This window comes from Apodemus sylvaticus, chromosome 22 (genome assembly GCF_947179515.1).
Source record: "Apodemus sylvaticus chromosome 22, mApoSyl1.1, whole genome shotgun sequence".
Taxonomy (NCBI): domain Eukaryota; kingdom Metazoa; phylum Chordata; class Mammalia; order Rodentia; family Muridae; genus Apodemus; species Apodemus sylvaticus.
In genome coordinates, this window is record NC_067493.1 from 56,246,171 (window position 1) to 56,263,814 (window position 17,644).

Sequence of the window (17,644 nt, forward strand, 5' to 3'; positions counted from 1 at the left end):
GCCATGGAGGGATGTTCCTTACTGGCTTGCTTCCCCTGGCTTGCTCAGCCTGCTTTCTTATAGAACCCAAGACCACCAGCCCAGGCACCACCCACAATGGGCCTGCCACCCTTGATCACTAATTGAGAAAATGATTACAGTTGGGTCTCATGGAGGCATTTCCTCACGGGAGGATCCCTTCTCTGTGATTGATTAGATTACTCCAGCTTGTGTCAAGTTGACACACAAAACCAACCAGTACATGCACCTTCCAGCTGGGTCCTAATCAGTCCATCTCTCTCCTTTCTCCCTCTCTCCTATTCAGCGTGTTAGGCCTCACCTCATGCTCTCCATGTGTCTGTGAAGCTTCACTCCACGCCAGGAGCACTCAAGAGCACAACCTCATCGCTTGAGCCCAGTTACCTGTGTCACCATGGCTATATCATCACGCCTTGCCCTGTGGGAGCAGAAGGAAAGTGGTAGTTTTTTGGGGGAGGAGGAGGGGGCATGCTGTGGTCACAAGGCCAGACTCTACCCTGGCAAGAGGGTCCATGGCCTGGGTGACATGGCCAACTCTCTCTCTCTCTCTCTCTCTCTCTCTCTCTCTCTCTCTCACACACACACACACACACACACACACCCCTCAGGCAGGGGAATGATGGTCTTCTGTGTCTATGCCTGCCCAGTCTGGATTTGCTGACTCCTTCTCATCCCTTAGCAGGAGGATGGGAATGAGGGTAATGTAGCTGCCCTTTCTCTACCTCCATGGCATCCTGAAGAGAGTTGAGGTGGGGGCGGGGAGAAAGTGGAAGGGGTGCAGAAGTGAGCTATTGGCTGCCGGTCTAGTGCTGGAGGGCTTCCTTGGATCTACCTCTGGTCACCACAGAGACCTGGACCAGGGCTCTTACCTGGCTATCCCTCCTTCCCAATGACATTTCCTGTAGGATTCCCTAAGGGCTCCTTGGTCCCTGTTACATTCCCCTCCCCCGTTTTCCTCCCCTTCCCTCCCTTGCCCTCCCCTTCCCTCCTATTCTTTCCCCCCCCTTTGTATAGACACCACTTTTTTTTTTTTTGAGAATTTTCTGTCCAGGATTGGTTCCAGGGATACAGAACCCACGGACAAAACCAAAAACAAACAAACAAACAAGCTGGTGGTATAGGCCACGACTAAGGGTCTTCCCAGCCTCTGTATGGCCCAGCACACAGGAATAATCTATTAGCATACGTCAAATCCCCAGGAGGCTTCCTCAAGAAGCCAGGAGGTACCACTGAGATAAACTTGGAATGCAGTGCATCCTGGGAGTATCCCTGTCTTAGGTGGGAAGAACATCTTCTCCTGGAATTTGTCCAGGAAGGCATGAGGGCAGGGGAGCCTGGTGTGCGAGCCAATCCTCCTGACATCTCAGAAGCTGCTCGGAGAGGTGGTTTGGGCTCCTTTCAGGAGCGGACTCTCCAGGCGGAAGCCAGCTCTCCCCTGCTACCTCTACCGTCCACACTGGTCCATTCTGTCTCCCCACACTGTCTTGGCTTCCTGGCGTCCCTCAGAGTCGTTCTGCTTTCTCTCATGCTTTTCCCCTTGGCTCCTCCCAGGCATCACAGACTGTCTGGGGGGAGCCCTGGCCCTGCAGACTCACTCTCACCTCACTTCCACACACAGATTCGAGAAGAGGACAAGAGCCCTCCTCCATCCTCCCCACCTCCCTTGTTCTCCGTCATCCCCGGGGGCTTCATCAAGCAGCTAGTTCGAGAGACAGAGAAAGAGTCCAAAGAAGCCAGGCGGAGGAAGGAGGCGGCACTCACCTCCCCAGAAGTAGAGGTGAATGGTGGTGTGGGGGTGGGGCGGTGTGGGCAGGGCAGTCGGTGTGGGCGGGGCAGGGTGGGGAAGGTGAAGGACACGTTTCCATTCATATCTTCCCTATTACCCTGAGTCAGTCACTCTATCTTTGCTCTCTATGTTCTTTCACTTGATCTGTTGAACTCCTATGCAAACTGAAAAACCCGTCTCCAATTGCCCACCTCTGAAGGGTCTCACACTGCTCTACTTTTCTTAACTCCCCCATGGTTGCTTTTCTTGAGACCACGCAGAGCTCACTTGATCACATGACTTATTCGGCTATGAATTCCCAAACAGCCAGCGGCAGCTGCCTCCCACTCAGCTCTGTGCCCTGCGTAGCTCTTATGCTCTGAATTAGCTCCTTGTCCCAGGCCAGCCTGGGACTTCAACTCCTGTGCATTCAGCCTCCTGAGTGGCCATGGTTACAGGCCTGGCCACCAGCTTGTCTCAGTTCATTCATTAAAGCAGAAAAGATGCTGGCATATCCCTTCCTTACATAGCCTGAAGTTGAAGTATCGGCATTCTTCTAGGCCAGGCACATGAGCTGGTGGTCCCGCACACCTGTCTCCTCCAGCCACAGGTCTCTCAGCCCCTCCGAGTCTCTTGGAACATCCACCATCCAATAACTAAAGGGTTAATCCCAGCTAGGTTGTAGATCCTGGATGCTCCGTCTGCTGCCCCTTCTGAATGGTGATGGGCACCATGGGCTAAAACTAGTCCATAGAGGGACCAGCGTCTTTGTAGCCATGATTACATCTAACACTTCATATGGAGACCCCCAAAGCCTGGGTAGGATACCAAGGCTGGACACCAGGAAGTCAGGCTTAGAGTGCAGTGCATCCTGGGAGAATCCCTCTGTTAGGCAGCCAGGGCACCGGCTCCTGCTGCCTCTATACTGCCCTCTTGAGGCAAATAGAGTAATGGCAGGATTGGGCTGAGAGGACCAGGATTATAAAACCAGGTGTTGGCTTAAATCCGGAGAGGAGTCATCCTGGCTCAGTCTTTGCTTCCTCCTCCTCCTTGGCTCATTTACCCCGCACGTGCTTGCACCTGTTTAGTGACAGGGGCTTCTCTGTGTCAGCAAGCCACTCACAACTGACTGGAAGCAGCTGTGGGGATAGCAGTTGGGTCTCATGGAAGAGACTGACAGGGCGGCTGGGCCCCGTGCCTGCTTCTGCCTGACTTAAGGCGTAAACAGAGGCCATGCTTACCTCGTGGCTAGAGAAACGGTCATGTAAAATGTTTCTGTCAATCATCCTGTTCCGCCCTGTTTAAAACAGTAATGAGGATGGCGGAAGTCACACCTGCGTATCAGAACCTGTGTATCTGAAGCACAGAGAGGCCAAGACACTTTCTCCAAGGTTACCAGGCCAGGTAGAGGCAGAAATAGCCAGCTCATGTAAAGCTCTCTTTCTGGAGTTGCCTCAGAGAGCAGGCGGGTGAGGTACAGGAAACAGAGTGGACAGGAGGGGTGGAGAAAGGGCGTGCCTGCTGGCCATCAGGACCGGCATGAACACGCATGAGGGTGTAGGGAAGGACTGGGTGGGCCAGAACTAGGAGGTATCCAGTGTGGCCAGAAAGTGAGGTGAGTGGAAAGGCTTGGAGAAATCAAGGGTGTGCTCAGGGACTTCCTGTAGACTTGGGGTGGCCACCAATGCCCTGCTCAGTGGCCACCAGTGTCCTGATCACTTGTAAAAGGACAATCAGCTGGTGAGCGGAAGATGGCTGGGAGGGTGGATGGTGCAGCAGTAGGCTTGAGAACCTGGATGGCTGGTGTGGAAGCAGCGCCCCCTCCTGCCATCTCCCCGTCTGAGATCCCAGAAGAGCTTTTCATACTCAGCCTGCAAAACTCCACAAAGCCTGCTTCTGTTATGGAGGGCCAAAACTCACAGAAGATAAGAAGCGATGGGTCACAGCCGCCCCGCATCAGCACCATGGTGGTAACATGTATCCCTACTGATGATCTCATCAGGAGGGTTGAGATGTGTATCAGGGTTAGTCACGGTTTCTATTCCTGTACAAACATCATGACCAAGAAGCAGGTTGGGGAGGAAAGGGATTATTCAGCTTACACTTCTACATTGCTGTTCATCACCAAAGGAAGTCAGGACTGGAACTCAAGCAGGGCAGGAAGCAGGAGCTGATGCGGAAGTCATGGAGGGATGTTACTTACTGGCTTGCTTCCCCTGGCTTGCTCAGCTTGCTTTCTTATAGAACCCAAGACTACCAGCCCAGAGATGACCCCGCCCACAATGGGCGGGGGGCGGGGCCCTCCCCCCTTGATCACTAATTGAGAAAACACCTTACAGCTGGATCTCATGGAGGCATTTCCTCAAGGGAGGCTCCTTTCTCTGTGATAACTCGAGCTTGTGTCAAGTTGACACAGAAAACCAGTCAGTACAAGATGGAAATATAATAGATACATCTAGAGCAGCTGAGGACTGACTGTGTGCTGGGCCACCACCAGTCCTAATACCCACCCTGCATGGCAGGCTTTTATGGTCCTCGTGCTATCATTAAGAAATTGATTCAGAGAGGAGAAGGAGTTTACCCAACACCACACAGTGAACAGAGGCAGAAGCGGCAGTGTTGAACTCCCTTCTGTTGGATTTCCAAGTCTACCTTCCTCTCTCTGATTCTGCGCACCCTCAGCCCCTATCTAGGCTGAAGCTCTGTCAAGCACAGATCCTGAGGATCTCAGAAGGGCTTGGGTTTCTTTGGGTGGGTGAACCTGGGAATGGTTGGCTGCTGGTCAGTCATACAGCAACTAAGCATACTGTGGTCTCTTTCCTAGACCCCAGCAGTTCCCACTAACCAAACCAACAAGACCAACAATGTCCCCAAGCCTGGAAGCCAACAGACTTCCCAGGACAACTCCTCCACCGCTCAGAACAGTGTAGACATTCCAGGCAAGGAGCCCCCGGGGGCTGGTGACAAGAACTCCACACCTGTGACCAGCACCAGTGCGGAGAGGCCTCAGGAGTCAGGTCCCACAGGAACACCCGCCAAAAGGACACTGCCCTTCAAGAGGGGCGTGAGGAGGGGTGATGTGTTGCTCATGGTGGCCAAGCTGGATCCAGAGCTGGCCAAGGCAGACCAGAAGGTCCAACCTCATGATGGACCCATGGACAAGACCCCAGCTCCAGCCAAAGACTCTGGAGGCACAAAGAAAGGAATGACCGCAGGGACTTCCTGTGACCCCCAGGCCTCCGTGCCTGAGAAGACCAGGACTAGGGGTGTTGGAGATACAAGCCAAAGCACAAAAGGTGGGAAGTGTCAGGGCACAGAGGGCAAGGGGAGCCGGGACCCCCAGACCAACAGGCACAAAGAAGGGAAGTGTCAGAACACAGAGGAGCAGGGGACCAGGTCCCAAGCTCAGGAGGCAGGAAACAAGGGACAACCGGGAACAGCAGAGAAAGATGGAGGAGGTCCCCCAAAGAAGATGGGAAAAGAGGACAGGCCCAAGATTGCAGCGGCTGAAGTGAGACCCGTGGAGCCCCCAGTCCCCCTGAGGAAGTCAGGAAGTTCCTTGAGCCGGAGAAGCAAGTGGGACAGTCCTCAAAGCAAGAACAGCATAACAGAATCGCATGGTAAGGATGAGAAGACCGGTGACTTGCAAAGTTCAGCGGCAGCCAGGAGCCGTGGGCAGCCAGCGGAGCCCACGGGGCAGTCAGCGGAGCCCACGGGGCAGCAGCAGGAGGCTCCTGCGAAGATGGAAAAGGTGGGGAGACCTCAGAAGAAGCTGGTGACACCAGGGAAACCCCGGGAGCTCCCTGGGGTGGCAGCAGAGACTCAGAGTCTTAAAGAAAGCTGCAAGGTCCCAGATGGGATTCCTACAGCAGGGATATCAGCAGAGGCTGCAAAGAGGGAGGGCCCGCCGGAGAGCAGGGTGCAGGGAGCCAATGAGTCCCGAGTGCGCACAGAGGATGAAGTGGATGTGGTGGAGCCTCAGGCAGGCCACTCAGAGCCTGTTCCCGAGACTGGCATGGAAAGACTTTCTATGCAGAGGCCTATGGAAGAGAAGCAGACCCTGCAGGATCCAGACAGAGGGGGCCAGAGTGGAGATTCCGACCAGGTGATGGGCTGTGGGCTGTGGAACCTGAGGAATCGGAAGGACCTGCCCTGGGGGAGACCACAGGGTGGGCAGAGGGCTAGCCAGAGCCCAGCACTCCTCAGGAGAGTACTCCTGAAGAGCTAGGCCCCTAGGCTCCACACGGCCCCTCCCCAGGCTAGACTTCTCCGCTGGTCTCCTCCTGTTACTACTTAGTGGTTACCACGTCCCTCGTTACCCACAGTTCTCTGCGGTGGCACCGCCTATAGATTCTCAGGTGCCCTGCTGACTCCATGAAAGCTCTGGTGGGAGAGGTCAGGGCCAGGCGCTGGTGGGTTTTGCTGGTTAGGCGACATTTTTTTTTTGCTCCCAGGCTTACGAGGATAGATGGTACGAGGCACAAAAAGTCTGGCTGGTGCAAAAGGATGGGTTCACACTTGGTAAGTGGGCTCAGGCTGCGGGGGTGGAGTGGGGAGGTCCCACGCACCTCTCATGTCCCTCCCGCCAAGAATCCTCAGCCAGTTCTACTTCACTCTCGAGGCAAGGAGGTAGGGGAGAAGCCGAGATGAGGGTGGGGCCGGTAACTGCCAGCGGGCAGAGAGTCCCCATCCCTGAGTCCATTCTTGCTGACCAGTGGAGGCTGAAGGCTGTGTCCCGAGAAGTGAGTCTGCGTTCCATTCATACTGTCTGTCTATTTCCATCCTGATTTGACCTAGGTGTGGGACAGGTCGGTGGACCTCACCCTCTGAGGAGCCTGCTCAGTGCTAGCCTTCGTCTCTAAGGGGCTTGGGGCAGCGTTTCTCAACCTTCCGAACGCTGCAACCCTTTAACATCGTTCCTCGTGTCGTGGTGGCCCCCAAACATAAAGTTATTTTTGTTGTTATTTCCTAACTGTCATTTTGCTACTGTTATGAATCATAACATAAATATCTGTGTTTTCATATGGTCTTTGGTGGACCCCAGTGGAAAGGGTCATTTGACCCTAAAGAGGTCAAATTTGAGTCGCAGTTGAGGTTTTGTTTTTATGTGAATAGAATTCCAATAGAACCTTTCAGCCTGTTCCCAAGTTCTGTCTCCAGCTTCCTGGCTTGGCTCAGAGACTCTTCCCTCCTCTCCCCTCCCTTCCCCTTCCCTTCCCCTCTTTTCCTCGCCTCTCCCATTCCCTGCCCTCCCCTGCCCTCCTTTCCTTTCCCCTCCCCTCCCTTACTCTCCCCTCCTTCCCCTTCCCCTCCCCTCCCTCCCCTTCCCCTCCCCTGCCCTCCTATCCCCCTTTCTTCCACCACCACCACCCCGTCTCTGGCTGCCCACACAGCAACGGTGCTTAAACCAGACGAGGGGACAGCTGACCTGCCCGCTGGAAGGGTGCGGCTCTGTGTCGATGCGGACAGGACTGTCACCGAAGTGGATGAGGAGCAGATCCACCCGGTAAGTGGCCCCTCCTCCCCACTGCTGCTCTGTGCCCTCTGTCCTCACCCCTGCCTACAGATGCCCATCATTTCAGAGGGGTTGTGGGAAACACCCATGGTACTCCTGCCTCTGCTGGTGGGACTCCATCACGGGATCATGCACCACATCTTTAGCCTCTTTGCAAAGACAAGCCTGCCGCTCCTGTTGTGGTTCTGACTGATCTGAGCAGGAGATTACTTTTCATTTTGTGAAGATCTTTCCATGGACCTGTTTCCATTTTCACCCTGGATGCCAGGGAACTCAGCTAAAAGGGCAGGTAGCCACTGGGACATAGGTTCCAATGGCGCATACTTTGGGCATCAACCTTTCCCTTAGGAGGCTGTGCATTCCTTTAAGGGATGACAGCACAGGGAGCTTTGGTAAAGGAGGTGGTTGGCCACTGGCCTCCACCGTGGGTGTCACAGGGCATGTCTAGTGTTCCTCTCCAGGACTTAAAAAGCAGATGATAAGAAAAGGCATGTACCCAGACATGATAAACTCGGGGTTTTGCTTGGCCCGTCTTGGAGACAGCAGCCTCACAGGGCAGTGTATCCAGGATGTGCAAACAAAAGCGAAGGAGAGAGCTAGGTCGAGGAGAGAGACTGCCACTTCCCCTGTGCACTGGTCTTTGTCACATGCCCTTTCTATTGTGTGTGGGCACATGTATGCACGAGGGTGTGTATGCAGGCATTTGTGCATGCACATATCTGTGCATGCATGGTGGTGCTGCTGGGTAGGGGCCAAGGAATCCAGAGGAGATCCTTTGTGCTGTCTTTAGGCCAACCCCTCTGAGCTGGACCAAGCTGAGGACCTGGCTTCTCTGGTCAGCGTCAATGAGTCAAGTGTGCTGAACACGCTTCTGCAGCGTTACCGGGCTCAGCTGCCACACACGTGCTCCGGGCCTGATCTGATCGCCCTGCAGCCCTGGATGACCACAGCGCCCTCTTCAGGGAAGGTGAGGTGGGACAATGGTCGGGGGCAGAGATAGGTAAAAGGCTCCTTGCCTGGGTTTTATAGGGAGACCTTCAGCTCTGCTCAAGATGATAATCTTGGATTTGGCAAGCACCAGTGACCCCTGCTCCCTAGAGGGGAGTGGTGAGCTCTGGTCCAAAGCCTAGGTGTGATGCTTTGCACTAGCTGTGACATTCACCTGGAAAGCCACGTCATGGATACACAAGCAGGGGAGCTGGGGCAAAGGCCAGTCTGGGGCTCCTCTGAGCTCCTAATGTGCGCTAGACTCTGAAGTCTCATACGTCCACCTTCATGTGGAGACGGAAGCTCTGTTCATCCTGATATTTATTAAGTGGAGGAAAGTGGTATTTTTGATTGGGATTAATAATGAAAGCAAAGGTTCATGGCACCACCTGGTGGAGAGTCATGGACTACACCGGCGTCCTCTGAGCCTGTCCCTGGCAGCTGTTTGCTGGTGATTGGTGGGCTCTGAGGAAACACCATCCCTGCTGCCCCGTGGGCTTCTAGAGAGGAAAGACAGGTCACAGATGTTAAAGCCTATGGTGGCCGAAATGGACTGGACGCCTTTGGGCCAGGATGGGACTGGAAGAAGTTGGTGGGGGAGGGGCAAGTGTTCCAGGTCCTGGGTGTGACTTGTGTAAGGATAGACTTACAGGACCTTGGGCTGCAGACAGATGGACAGGGGCACAGAGGAAACTACGGACAGATAGACAGATGCTCCCTAGCTGTGGCCCTCATCTGTCACTCAGGGCTGTGAAGCCACACTGTGCTCACTGCAGACACATGGGGTAACACCTACTTCAGGTCTCTCTCCTCAGACTGGGTGTTGTGGATTGGTCAAAAGCACCTACAAACACAGGCATGGGGAGGGCCCTGAGTGGCCGTGCCCTGGCTCTCCCTGTGAGGGGCACTGGGATTCATCTTCTTCCTCTTCCAAGTCTTCCTGTCTCTCAAACCTCATATGAAGCCATCTTGGCTGGTCAGCCTCTGGACCCCAAACAGTCACCAACTGGGGGTCAGACCTTCAGTAGCCTGTGACTAGGAACAGCTTAATCATGGGCTGGGTGGCTTCAGGATACAGAGAGGGACATGTCCCTTGGGGCTGGAACATGTAGAAAGGTCCACAGATGTGAGCACACGTGTGTGTGTGTGTATGTGTGAATGTGGGGTGCAGCTGGGGAGTCTCTGGAGGGGGTGCCGCTGTGCATTCTGCAGGAGGCCCAAGGCATCATGGGTAGGCCTGTGAGTGCCCATGGGTATCAGGTCTGCAACATCCGTTTTCTTCACAGTAGAGACCAGGAACTGAAGCTTGCTCATGAACACGAGTCTTCGGGCTCAGACCCTAGGACCTTTGGATGCCCCTGGCTCTGAGGCTGCGTCCAGTAGGGCAGGCCTTGTCCCGTGGCGTGCCTGCTTTAAGAACGTACCTAGTGCTGGTTCTAAGCGGTTTAGGATAAAAGGTGAAGCCACTCCTGTCCTGGTTCCCCAGACTCCAGGTCCGAGCTCCGAGGAGGCCTTCTGGGCAAGGGGAACTACCTGGTTCCCCGAGTATTAGGAGAAAAAGGCAAAGCTACGCTGGGCCCCATGGTCACTGTGAGGTCCGGGGTCTTGGGCTTTCTCCCCATTCCTTCTAGGATTCCCACACGCCTGGGCCCCCTCGGCCTCTCCTGTCTCTGAGGGTGTATCTGTGTAGACTCTGTCAAGGTCACCTGACGCAATCAAGGCCGCCTGAGCAATCTCCTTCCCTTTGACCCTGGGCAGAGTGGAGGATCTGATCATCCCCTTCTGGGCTCCAGGGCCGCTCTTGTCTTCCCCTGGTCCTTTAGTGCCCAGGCTCCTCTGGGACTTCGGGAAAGCTTTATACACCAGAGAGAGAAAGTTGCTCACTCTCCCTCCCTCCCTCCCACCCTCTCTCTCTCACCCTTTCTTTCCCCCTCCATCTCTTTTCCTCCCTCTACCGTCTGTCTGTCTGTCTGTCTGTCTGCCTGTCTGTCTGTCTCCGAGTTGGGAACATTGGAGATGGAACCCAGGGTCTCTCACATATTAGGCAAGCACTGTACCACCAAGTCACACCCAGTCCCTCTCTTGTAAAAGTCTGAGATGTTCTTCATTGGCTTGCCCAGGCTATGAACCCCTCCGATAGCTTAGGCAGGCCCCAAGTGTGTGATTCTCCCGCCTCAGCCTCTTGAGAAGCTGCAACCACAGGGTTAGGCCTCCATATCCAGCTCTTTGTCTCTTTAAAACCCGGATTGATGAAATACAACTTGTATCCTGTTCAATCCAGATTTCTCTGGGACACTTTCCTGTGAGTGTGTGGTGCTGCTGTGGCCCTGCACAGGACAGGACAGCCATCACTTAGAGAGGGCTCTGGGCTCTCTCTCTCTCTCTCTCTCTCTCTCTCTCTCTCTCTCATGTGTGTGTATGTGTGTGTGTGATTGGTCGCACCCAGTGAATTTTCCCAGAACCCCTAGATATGTTTTCTGTTATGTTCCATGTGACCTGTGATGTAAGGATCTCTGTCACCACATCTTCCTTTCTCTTGGGCATGTCCCTTGAGCAGTACACAGGCCGTGTGATGTGTGCTCAGCTTTCTGTGGAGGAATCTCCAGCCGCGCTGCAGTGACATCATCATGCCGCACTGTCTGGCACTGTCTGAGGGTCTTGCTTGCGCTGCCCTGTCTTCATCGGAACCCAGAAGTGACTGCTCAGTTAGTTTCTTGGCGGGGGAGATGGCTTAGTTTGTTTCTGTGGCAGACATCACTAATTGATAGCCATTCCCAGCAGACATCACTAATTGATAGCCATTCCCGGTTTCTGTGCTCAATGCTACTAATCAATTGTGCCAATTTTCCTGGCTACCTCGTTGCAGGTAAATCGCACCCAATGATTTAACTAACAGACGCTATGAACCCCTTCTGGTTGAGCCTTTAATGAGCTCCTCGGTTGCTTGGGACTCCTAGTGAGCCAGCTGTAGATGACTCTTGCAGGCTGGCCAGGAGGCTGACATATGTCATCTTGTGGCAGGTACCCCGAGGCCACCAGGATGGCCTGCCTGCCCATGTAACGTCCCTGGCCCAGCGCGCGTACTGGGCACTGTTGAGCCAGCGGAGAGACCAGAGCATCGTGGCACTGGGCCGGAGTGGAGCCGGGAAGACCACCTGCTGTGAGCAGGTTCTGGAGCACCTGGTGGGCATGGCAGGCAGCGTGGACGGCAGGGTGTCAGGTATGGTGACAGCTCATGGGAACAGGGAGGGGAGATATGGGGGTCCTGGGTGACTCCAGGGGAGGTCCTGGGTGGCCTCTCTTTACTGTCCAGTTGCTATTCACTGAGCACAGATAAGTAAGGGTCCTGTGTTGGCTTCTGACCCAGGAAGCCGCTGCTCTGTTATATACCTCTGTCAGGATAGCAAAACACCTCTCTCATGACATTGGTGGCTATTACAGTGGTCACACACTGTGACAATCAGAAGTGGAAGCTTGGCTGCCACCTGCTGGGAGCCATCCTTTAAGACAGGATGAGGGATTCTTGGGAGTGTGTGTCCTTGAGCAGTACACAGCCTGCTCCACTGTACAGAGAATCTGAGAAGCAAAGGCAAAAAGCAGAGCTGGGAGCCAGAGGGGGCGGAGCTACTGCGGGGGTGGAGCTACTGCGGGGGCGGAGCTACCATGGGGCAGAGCTACAGTGGGCGGGGCTACGGAAGGCTGGAATGCTCTAGAGAGTGCTCCTGGGCTGGTTGGGAGAGAGGCCAGGCAAGAACACAGGAGGGGTGCAGTGGGCCTTAAAGACCATCAGTTAACAGCATGAATAATGATGACAGCATGGATAATGGTGACTGCGGTCACAGCTATCAGTGTGGCCATCTCCAGGGACCCTGTGCCAGGCCTTCTTCCAACCACAAGAGCTCTGTGATTTGAACACAGTGATTATTTGAGATTTATAGATAAAGGCATTGAAGACCAGAGAGGTTAAGTAGGGTTCTCAGTCACACTTTAATGTCTCCATGAGCCTTCATAGACACTTCACTGCTCCTCCTCCTCCTCCTCTGCCCTCTCACACACCTACATACATGCACATACATGTACACACGTGTTTATCTAGAAAGCATAAATGTGCACATGTGTGTGTGTGCATGTATACTCTAAATGAATATCACTTTCACTCTCTCCAAGAATGGAGTCTGTCCATCCTGGGGACACTGTCCCTCAGGACGCATACAGTGCTATACCAGACGGCACTGGCTATACCATCATTGCAGCCTATGGGTGCTTCCCAAGCACAGAGCATTGTTAAGTTGATCGACCTTTCAGAGCTATGCCAGAAACATTGTTACACTCCAGGGAGGAACTTCCTTAAACATGTGCCTGTTGCCCTCCCGCCTTCTGTGGTCACGCTAGCACTTAGTTTACTGAGCTGGGGATAAGGGTGGGGCTGGCCTAGACTCTCTCACAGACTGGTTCCGCTGTGTATGTGAATGCGGGAGACAGGAAGGAGTGTACCCAGATGTCTGGTACAACACACAGGGCTTGTGGGCACTCAGAAAATACCTTTGGGGAGACCCCAGGACTTGCAGGCTCTTTGGTGGCCCTCAGGTGTTAACAAGGTGTTAGGTGGATACCCCACCCTCCCACCCCCAGGCTCCCCACCCCCCACCACTCAGATTGTCTCTATCCTACCCATGATTTTGAGAGTCAGGTTGAGGCAGCTGCTGGGGCTCATGAGTGATTGCTGAGCTGGGGTTCACCAGAGGAGATCCCACCTCAGGGAACAAAGACCGGGATGGGTCTCGAGAAAGGTCACCCTGCTTACAGCACAAGTGACACCTCCTTCTGTCTCCTGACAGTGGAGAAGCTCCGGGCCACCTTCACTGTCCTCCGGGCCTTTGGCTGCGTGTCCACTGGCCACAGCCGTAGGGCCACCCGCTTTGCCATGGTGACGTCGTTGGACTTCAATGCCACCGGCCGAGTCACATCCGCTCAGCTACAGGTGAGGCTTGGGGATGGGCACCAGCTCTTTACGGTGTGGTGTTCTCCAGCCTGTCCCACATTTCCAGTCTGGACCCTGGGGTGACAAGAGTGGTGGCACCCTGGGATGTTAAAGCAGCTGGCTTGGCGTGGCTCTGTGGTGAGGAGGAGCAGAATCCAGAGGCTTGCTGAAATGTAACAGACCCGCACGGAATCCTGTCCCGTGTGCCACACATGCGGCCAGCCCCCTCTCCAGCATTCCAGTTAAACAGGAAAGAAAAATGAGGGCTTTAGTGAAAATGACCACGCAGTGCCTGGCCAGAGCCCAGATCAGGGAGAGTTGCTTCCTCAACACCAACTAAGGCCTTGGCTCTGCCGGCCTTATCTCCCAGATACAGGCTTCAGTGAGGGAGGCCCTCTGGCCTCTCCTGGGAGCTGAAGGATCCCTTGGCTTGGCTGACTTTGAACCTTGGGTGCTGGCAAGGTCACCCTTTAGTGAGGCCTCAGGGAGTGTTGGGGCAGTACACTCTGGTGGGGCCTTTGGGAACCAAGTCTGCACAGAAGGACCAGGGGATGACACCATCTAACTGCCCCCTCACAGACGATGCTTCTGGAGAACAGCCGCGTGGCCCGGCAGCCGCAAGGGGAAGGGAACTTTGAAGTTTTCTCTCAGCTGCTGGCTGGGCTGGATGTAGACCTCAGGTGAGTATGTGGGACAGGCTGGGCCGGGTGAGGCAGGGGGATGAGGAAAGCCCAGTGGGAGGCTCTACCCAGAGCTGAGAGGGTGGGGTACCCAGTGACCAGGCTTCTGATCTCAGTTGCCAGGGTGCCACACTGGGGTTTGGTTACATTTCATCCGCTCTGAACTTCAGTTTCTTTCTCAGTGTGTGAGGCTGGAGCATGAGGTCATTGGGAAGGGAGGCCTGAGGCCTGGGGCAGCTGGGCAGTGTGGTGTGTGTGACCCTGCAGTGGGACACCTCCTGCTGTATGGCTTGGGCTGGGTCAGACATCCCCTCCCCCCCAACACTTCCACAATTCTCTTTTCCAGGACGGAGCTGAACCTGCACCAGATGGCGGAAAGCAGTGTCTTCGGCATGGGTCTATGGTCCAAGGTCAGTGGCCTGCCTCCAGGGCACACTGCCGTCCCAGGGAGGGAGTGATGGAGGGTCCCGTGACCTGCTGTCTCCTTTCACTCAGATCTATAGTTGTGTGGTCATGAGGGGGCAGCAGCCCTAGCAGAGTAACAGGACCGTGGTAGGGTCTGGGCTGGTTGAAGAAGGGAGGCTTATCCCTGACCAAGGAAAGATGTGGCGGGAGAGGGTGAGGTGTGCACCCTGAAGCACCCTGTCTCCCTTCAACCCTGGCTCCAACATGTCTCTAGTGAAACCTAAGAGTTTAGCATGGTTCTGCCTGAGTCTGTCAGTGGGGTCGCTCTGGAGGCTGATGGAGAGAGGTGGGCGCCCCCTGCTGGTTGCTGTTCATGGTCCTGAGCAGAGGTAGGGGGATGGGGTGAGGGGGATGGGTGGGGACAGGAGAAGTTGGGGAAAGGGAGGGGATGAGAGAAGGAAGGGCCCTGAAGGTTGGCTGCTCCAGGGATCCTTGAAATGGACCCCCGTTCGCTTGCTGGCTGTTAGTTCTGTTCGTCTCGAATGCTGCTTTCTTGGCTTTGTTGCTCTCGTTCTCACTGATGACACTGGGATTAAAGGTCAGGACTCTGGCACTCGTCTGAGGTTTCACTGTAGTTAGGGAGACAGGCATGAAAATCAATGCAGCTATCTGAGAGAAGAACACTTAGGAAGAAGTGAGGCTGTGGGCACCAGAGAGTGATTAAATTAAAGAGATGTTTGGTCTGAGTCAGGGAAGGCTTCATAGCTAGGGGATAGTGGGCCTGGTTGACATTTGGGTTTTGAAGGATGAGTAGGAGTTCACCAGGTAGAGAGACAACAAACCAGATAAGGGTACTACAACAGAAGAGAATTACAGAGCATCAACTCTGGGCATAGATGCACAGTTTCTCAACAAGACACTTGCAAATTAAATCCGGAAGCACATGGAAAAGATCATTCATTATGAGACACTGTCTTCACTCTAGGGATGCCGGCGTGGTTCAGTGTATGTGAATCAGTAAATATTATACATCCCATAAATGGAATCAAGGTCACAGGCCACAAGATCCTCTCCACAGATGTGGAAAGGACTTTAGACAGAATCCAACATCCCTGCATCACAAAAGTTCTGAGGAGCTCGGGGTAGAAATGCATTTTGGCGACACTGTGAGGTCAGATTATGGGGCTGGAGCCCAGCACCCCGCTGAGTGCGAAAACCCAAAGCCTTCCCCCTGAAATGAACACCAAGACAAGGTGTCCACTCCCCACAGCAGTGGGAGACGTCGCAGGACAGGGAGACAGAAGCAGATAGAAGGGGACGGCAGGAAAGTAGGGGTCACTGTATCACTGCTTCCAGGCACGCGATTCTGTGACCTATAGCATCCCATCAGGCATCTCAGAGAGGGCAGACAACCTCAACAGAGAGGCAGGACACAAACCACAGTCACACACACACACACACACACACACACACACACACACGCACGTGCACATGCGAGCACGCGCACACACACGCACATAGTCACACACATACACACACGCATGCACGCACACATGCACACACACAATCACACACATACACACACGCACGTACACGCGTGCACACACACACATGTGCACATGTGAGCACACACACACTCACACACACACACACACACGCACATACTCACACACATACACACACACACACACGCACACGTGCACACACACAATCATACACACATACACACTAACACACATACACACTCACACATACACGCACACGCATGCACACGCACACACATACAGCAGAGCCCTCTTGTGAGCCAATGTCTGAGGAAGAAATGAAGGACTCTGTCTCATTCACCACAGCAAACAACCTAACAATAAAATGTAACCCATGAGATAAGAACCCTCGGCAGCGAAATGGTGAGACACTGAGGGAAGAGATCGAAAGAGTCATTACTGGAAGACAGAAAGACCTCCCACACGCAGGGATTGACGGATTAATGTTGCAAGTGGCTGCCGTCCCGAGGCCACCTACAGACCCAGTGCATCACCCAGGTTCCAGTGCCTTTCCTCACAGACAGAGAGTCAACCCTGAAACTCACACAGACGCAGAGGAGAAGCCCTGGGCAGCCAAGCGATCCTGAGCAACAGCAAAAGCGCAAGAGGCGCCGCAGCCGCCGCCTGATTTCTAGTTACTCTGCAGAGTCAGGGAAATGAAAACCTCATGGGACAGATGTGTTGATCAATGGATAGAATCACATACTCAGATATGAGCCCGTGGACCCACAATGGAAAATACACAATGGCGAAGAGACATCATCTGGGGAAACTGGGTACCCGCATACAGGATCAAGCCCCACTCCTCACCCCTAGAACACCAACTTCAGACGCACCCCAGACTGCAGTGTGGTGGTGTGAGGCTTATGCTCTGGAGGGCAACACTCAGTAGGACTCCAGTCACCCAGGGAACACCACCAACACTGGCAAAGGGGGACCCCATGGAAGAGACACACACGAACAGAGACCAACAAAAACCCACAAAGCTTCTGTTTAGCACAGGACACAAAAGAAGAATATGGCTTCCAGAGTGTTAAGAGCTGGCAGAGAATTATCTAGAATTTGTATCTAGAATACACCAAAGAACTCCAAAAATGAGAAACCAAAACGCCCATTAACAATGAACTAATAAAACGAACAGATACTTCTGAAAAGACGAAATACAAATGGCCTAGTTGGAAAGGCAGTCGTCAAAAAACAAACATACAAAACAAAACAAACCACAAATGCTGACAGAAACGCGGGGCAGGGGGGCAGATGGGAGGCGAGGGGGCGGGGTTTGGCGTGGGGGGTGGGGCTCCTGTGCTGTAGTGGAGAGAGTGTGAATGGGTCCAGTCACCGTGGAAGCCAGAATGTAGGCGCCTTGGGAAACTAAAGTCCACCTGACCCAGGGGCTTAGCTGGGCACAGACACGGAGGTCCCTAGTCAATATACCACAGGGACACCGGCAAAGCGACACTCACCAAGACACAGCAGTGAGTTCTGGAGCCGCCTGGTGTCCACAGAGAGATGAATAAAGAAAATGTAAGTTTCATGATGGAGATTGACGCGGCTGCAAAAGGGAAGGGGGTAGAGTCGCCTGAGGAAAACGGGTGTGCGGGGAGAAGCCGGTTATGCCGAGAAGCGTGTTGACGTCATCGAGAAGCGTGCTGACGTCATCGAGAAGCGTGTTGACGTCATCGAGAAGCGTGCTGGCGTCATCGAGAAGCGTGTTGACGTCATTGAGAAGCGTGCGGTCTCTGCTCCCTG

At 54.1% G+C, this 17,644-nt stretch overlaps 1 protein-coding gene across 1 annotated transcript in view; it reads left to right on the forward strand.

Moving 5' to 3' along the window:
* The first annotated feature begins 1,336 nt into the window (after positions 1-1,336).
* Myo18b (myosin XVIIIB) overlaps positions 1,337-17,644 on the forward strand; it is a 191,649-nt gene continuing 175,341 nt past the window's right edge. Inside the window, exons 1-10 of the mRNA XM_052167649.1 lie at positions 1,337-1,477; positions 1,637-1,795; positions 4,608-5,888; positions 6,238-6,304; positions 7,177-7,289; positions 8,089-8,265; positions 11,307-11,505; positions 13,124-13,266; positions 13,846-13,946; positions 14,293-14,356. Coding sequence (XP_052023609.1) covers positions 1,337-1,477; positions 1,637-1,795; positions 4,608-5,888; positions 6,238-6,304; positions 7,177-7,289; positions 8,089-8,265; positions 11,307-11,505; positions 13,124-13,266; positions 13,846-13,946; positions 14,293-14,356 — 2,445 coding nt within the window. The remainder of the gene's footprint in view (positions 1,478-1,636; positions 1,796-4,607; positions 5,889-6,237; positions 6,305-7,176; positions 7,290-8,088; positions 8,266-11,306; positions 11,506-13,123; positions 13,267-13,845; positions 13,947-14,292; positions 14,357-17,644) is intronic.